Here is a 5,522-nt window from a genome sequence, read left to right on the forward strand (position 1 = left end):
AGGCAGGGGTGGGGAACCCGCGTTGGCCACATGTGACTGTGCTGGGGGACCCTGTGTCCTTGTCCCCGCGCCCCAACAGCCATCCCCTCCATGGCATGGCCCCGGGGCTGAGCCTCTGGCACCAAGCTGAGCTCCACTGCCTGACGTGGGGACGTGTCCCTGCTTCGCCTTGCCCAGGGGGGCAAGTTTGCACTCTTGTGCCGAGCCAGGGAGCCCTCCCTGCGCCGGGCACAGGGTACGGGCAGTGCTGGACCCGAGGGGTGCTGCTGCGTGGGCACCCAGTGCTCCCCAGCACCCCGGGTCTCTGGCACCAGCTGGGCTGCCTCTGCCCGTGCCTTTGTGCAGCACCGAGCACAGCCCGGCCCTGCTTCCCGGGGGGGCTGTAAGCATGGCTTAGTGGGGGTTCCTGCCAGCCCTGCCTGTCCCTGTCCTTGCCCGGCGAGGACGTCGGTGCCCTGCACTGCTGGCTTGGTCCCCAGGTTGCCCCCACACTGGGCTCCCCACAGAGGGGTGCCAAAAGCCACCTCCGGGGAAGTGGCAGGGGCATCTGTGCTGGTGCTGGGACCGTCCCCAGCTGTCCCCATGCCTGGCCGGCCCCCTGCAGACACTTTCCAGGTCAGAAAGCAGCGTGGCCCCTGGGCAGGGGACGGGGACCGGGACAGCCAGCCGCCCCCAGGCCGATCGCCCATTGTAGCACATCAGGCGGATGCACCGTGTGCCAGGGCGGCTGCTGTGTGGGGACCCCTTGGGGTACGGACCCCGTTGGGCTACAGACCCTGGGGGGCCGGGGCCGACACGCTGGCACGCGTGGGCTTGCAGACGGTGCAGCCGTGGCTCAGCGTGGCCATGGCGTGGTGCTGTGGGTGCCAGGGCTGGCTCCTGCCACCTGCGGCTGACGCTGGGACAGGCCCTGGGTTGCACCCAGGAAGTTGTGCACGCAAGCGAGCGGCTGACGGTGACAGGAGCCTGCTCGGGCCGCCGCAGGAGGGAGCAGGGCCATGGCGCGCTGGCCTCTGCCGTGCCCACCGCTGCTCCCGGTGAGTGCCGGGGCTTACTGTTACCTCCCCGGGTCTCGCCTGTGCCCCAAGCCGGGGACCCCCAGGGGGGTTCTCAGAGCAGCTCGGGAAGGGCAATGGGGAGGGACGGGGAGGCGGGGGCAGGTCTGACCCCTCACATCTCCCCGTGCTCCCCACCGCTGCCGGAGCCCCTATGTGCTTTGGGGTCCCTCCGGCTGTGCCCACCTGCAGGCAGGGGTATCAGGGGCAGCCAGGCAGGGGGCTGCAGAGGGGTGCAGGGCTGGTTTGGGCCCCCCCCCCCCCCCCCCCGCCCTGGCTGTGGGCAGGCGAGTGCCTCTGCGAGACTGTTGGGGCGGGCGGCTCTGCTTGTTGGGGTTGGCGGGGGCCCAAGGACATGGGGTGCACAGGGCCCCAGTGCCGCTCCTGGTGCGCCTTGGCTGGGGAAGCGCAGGTGGAAACCCCCGCCAGTGCTTTCCAAGGGGGTCCAGGGTGGGAGCGGGGAGGCTGGGAGCAGCCCCAGAGCCCATGAGGGTGCTGAGAGCTGAGGGAGCGGAGCCCCGCATCCCCCAGCCTGGCGGGGTGGCGGGTGAGTGGGGTGGGCATGAGGGATGAACCCCTGGGTGAAGGCGATGCACCCCTTGGTGTGGGCAATGCACCCCTGAGCACAGGCAATGCACCCCTGGGTGCGGGCAATGCATCCTGGGCGCAGGCAATGCACCCCTTGATGCATGCAATGCACCCCTGAGCACAGGCAATGCACCCCTGGATGTGGGCGATGCACTCTGGGTGCAGGCAATGCGCCCCTGAGCACAGGCAATGCACCCCTGAGCACAGGCAATGCACCCCTGGGCGCAGGCAATGCACCCCTGGGCACGGGCAATGCACCCCTTGATGCATGCAATGCACCTGTGAGCACAAGCAATGCACCTGTGAGCACAGGCAACGCACCCCTTGATGTGGGTGATGCACCCTGGGTGCGGGCAATGCACCCCTGAGCACAGGCAATGCACCCCTGGGCACAGGCAATGCACCCCTGGGCGCAGGCAATGCACCCCTGGGCACGGGCAATGCACCCCTTGATGCATGCAATGCACCTGTGAGCACAAGCAATGCACCTGTGAGCACAGGCAACGCACCCCTTGATGTGGGTGATGCACCCTGGGTGCGGGCAATGCAACCCTGAGCACAGGCAATGCACCCCTGGGCGCAGGCAATGCACCCCTGGGCACGGGCAATGCACCCCTTGATGCATGCAATGCACCTGTGAGCACAAGCAATGCACCTGTGAGCACAGGCAACGCACCCCTTGATGTGGGTGATGCACCCTGGGTGCGGGCAATGCAACCCTGAGCACAGGCAATGCACCCCTGGGCGCAGGCAATGCACCCCTGGGCACGGGCAATGCACCCCTTGATGCATGCAATGCACCTGTGAGCACAAGCAATGCACCTGTGAGCACAGGCAACGCACCCCTTGATGTGGGTGATGCACCCTGGGTGCGGGCAATGCACCCCTGAGCACAGGCAATGCACCCCTGGGCACAGGCAATGCACCCCTGGGCACAGGCAACGCACCCCTTGATGCATGCAATGCACCCCTGGCCACAGGCAATGCACCCCTGGGCGCAGGCAACGCACCCCTTGATGCATGCAATGCACCCCTGGCCACAGGCAATGCACCGGCGAGGGGTGCTGGGCCAAAACGCACCTCTCCACCCCAGCTGTGCTCCCCGGGGTGCCCCTCGAAGGGGCCGGGGTGCCCTCCCCGCCAGCCCCATTGGCCCTGGTGCGGTTTGAAGCAGGCTTTCTCCGCGGATTGGCCGAGGGAGGTTTCGGGGAGGCCTCGGTGGCGGGCGGAGGCGTGGTCCCTGCCTTCAAATAGGAAGCCCGGCGCGGCCGGTGCAGACAGTGCGGCACCGCACAGCCCCGTGCAGCCTTTGTCTGCCGGCGGGGCCGGGGGGCGCGGGCAGGGGCCGGGCAGGCAGGCAGCGCCCGCCAGCCACCGCCACCGCCCCTCACGCCGGCCCCTCTTTGCAGCCGACAACACGCGAGCCCCTCGCTGCCTGTGGCGGCCGCCCACCCCACGCCCCGGTGCCGGCAGGGAGGATGCCCGTCGAGGCGCTGCAAGCTGGCGACGCCATGAAGGGGGTGATGGTGACGGCGCCCTTCACCTCGGCCATGCCCATCCGCATCCTCCGCAAGGGCCCCGCGTATTTCCGCCGGCGCGCCGAGCCGGGCGCCGGGAAGCCCAGCGCAGTGGAGAGGCTGGAGGCCGACAAGGCCAAGTACGTGAAGAGCCAGCGGGTCGCCAGCACCAAGCAGGAGCCGGTGAAGCCACCGCTGCTCAAGCAGCCCCTCTTCACCCCGGGGGTGCGCTGGGCCGCGCTCACCCCCAACCGCAGGGCACCCCCGGGGCCGCGCCGCGCCGAGGCCGGCGGTCCGAAGACCTCCCTTGACCTGGAGATCCTCAACAACCTCATCAACCTCTGCGACAGCCCCTTCCCCAAGGCGGAGAGCTCCCCGCTGGGCCGGGAGCGCAAATGGAGGGCGGAGGCACCGGCGGCGCTGGGCGGTGGGGCGGAGGGGGCCGGCAAGCCGCCGGAGAGCCCTGCCGCCACCAAGCCCCCCGGCAGCGTGGCTGTGCGGAGGGTGGACGTCCATCCCTGCGGGGCTCCGCGGGGCCAGGTGATGCCAGTGCCCGCGTCGCCCGTCCCCGGCGGGCTGCCTGCGGCGCCGGCACAGAGCTCGCCCACCCGCCCCGAGAGCGCCCGCCGGCAGCCCCTGCTGCACCGCTCCAAGTCGGACCTGAGCGACCGGCTCTCGCGGGCCACCGCCGACCTGGAGCGCTTCTTCAACTACTGCGGCCTCGACCCCGAGGAGGTGCAGGACATGGGTGCCGAGCGCTTCGCCCGCGCCAGCTCCGACATCGTGTCCCTCAAGTTTCACAGCGTGAGCACGGCCAGCTCGGAGGCCGGCCGCTCGCCGCCCAGCGCCGCCACGCCGGAGGGGCGGCCGGCCGAACGCGTCCCCTACGGCATCTCCGTCATCGAGCGCAACGCCCGCGTCATCAAGTGGCTGTACGGGCTGCGCCAGGCCAGGGAGCCCCAGCAGGTCTCCGACGTGTAGCGGCGCCGCGGTGGCGGTGGACGCCGGGGCCGGGTTGCTGGCGATGCCGGGTGGGGAGGGAGCGCAGGCTGTGTCCCGGGAGGAGCCGGGACCCCTCGGCGGTGACAGGACCCTCAAGCTCAGTCCCCCGCCTTGCTTCCCTGCCCCCTGTGCCACGGCGGCGCTGGCAGAGCCCCGGGGTGCTGGCGGGGCACCCTTCCCGCTGGCTCTGGCTCTGGCGGACCCCTGCGCTGGCACTGGAGAGCCAGGTCCGTGGGGGGGCAGAGGACACGGGTGTGCGTGGCCGGACCCCAGCACCCTCTCCTCGCCCGCTCCCGTGGGAGCCTGCGTGCGGTCAGCCTGCCTGCGCTGCCAGAAGCTCCTGCCTGCCCTGCTGCTCACCAGCACCCATGGGTGGGGGGTAAGACGCTGGGCCCTCCCTGCAGGGAGCAGGGACACAGCCCTGGCGAAGGAGCTGCCCCCCCCTGCAGCCTCCACCCACAGGACCCCGCTGCCCGGGGTGGGGGGCCGTATCCTGGCAGCACCCCACTTAATGCTGGACGTCTGGGAGAAGCGGGGTGCTTCGCGGGGGTGGCAAACCCGGCCCCCCCGCTTCGAGCAGCCCCGGGCTGCGTGTGTGTGTGTGCATGCGAGCGCTCGTGTCCCCTCCCGGGTGCCAGCGGGTGCACAGCTCCGGGCACGCCGGGCCCTCTTATTTATGAAGACGACGGTTATGGTGGTCTCTTCCTCATTGCTACTGTTTTTTCCTGATGTTTGTTCTGTACAAAAATGAATAATTATAATAATAACGCAGCTGGTTTTATTAAATCTCTGTGCTTTGGAGGCCGCGTGCGTTGCTGTTCCTCGAGGCGGTGCAGGTCGGGACGGGGCAGGGACCCTCGGGGTGCCCATGGCTCAGCAGGGGCTGCGGTGCCAAGCGGCTGGGTGCCGGCGGGAGCGATGGGTGCCGTGCCACGGCCTGCCAGCGCGGGGCCCGGCAGGCACAGCGGGGGCGGTGGTCGGGTCCGGCAGGTCCCGGCAAAGCCCTGGCCGGCGGGATTCCCCTCTGTGCCGCAGCCAGCACCGTGCCAACCATGCAGCCCTCCCCTGCCTCCTCGCCCCGCTCCGGCAAAGCACCGCTGAGCTGGGCTGAGTCCCGGCTCCTCCGGGACTGTGAGATGGGGGCAGCGATAGCGGAGACCTCCCAGGTGGGCTGGGGAAGCGCAAGGATGAAAGCTGGCGCAGGGAGAGCTTTGAAGATGAAAAACACCCGTGTGTTATCCCTAGGCAGCCTCATGCAGCACCGCGGCCCGCGGCACCGTGGGTGCTGCCTGCGCCAGTGAGGTCCCCCTGCTCCTTGCGAAACTGGTGCTGCTGGGGAAGGTGGTACAAAAGCCACCGG

General features: G+C 69.7%; 1 protein-coding gene across 1 annotated transcript; it reads left to right on the forward strand.

Annotated features, from left to right (window-relative positions):
* The first annotated feature begins 3,121 nt into the window (after nt 1–3,121).
* FAM110A (family with sequence similarity 110 member A) lies at nt 3,122–4,141 on the forward strand. Its single transcript, XM_075721081.1, has one exon. The coding sequence runs from the start codon at nt 3,122–3,124 to the stop codon at nt 4,139–4,141; it is 1,020 nt and encodes a 339-aa protein (XP_075577196.1).
* The last annotated feature ends 1,381 nt before the right edge of the window (nt 4,142–5,522 follow it).

This window comes from Pelecanus crispus, chromosome 14 (assembly GCF_030463565.1).
Source record: "Pelecanus crispus isolate bPelCri1 chromosome 14, bPelCri1.pri, whole genome shotgun sequence".
Classification (NCBI taxonomy): domain Eukaryota; kingdom Metazoa; phylum Chordata; class Aves; order Pelecaniformes; family Pelecanidae; genus Pelecanus; species Pelecanus crispus.

Bases quoted from the DNA above. Each gene is read 5' to 3' on its own strand.
- FAM110A (XM_075721081.1), top strand. From the start codon at position 3,122: ATGCCCGTCGAGGCGCTGCAAGCTGGCGACGCCATGAAGGGGGTGATG.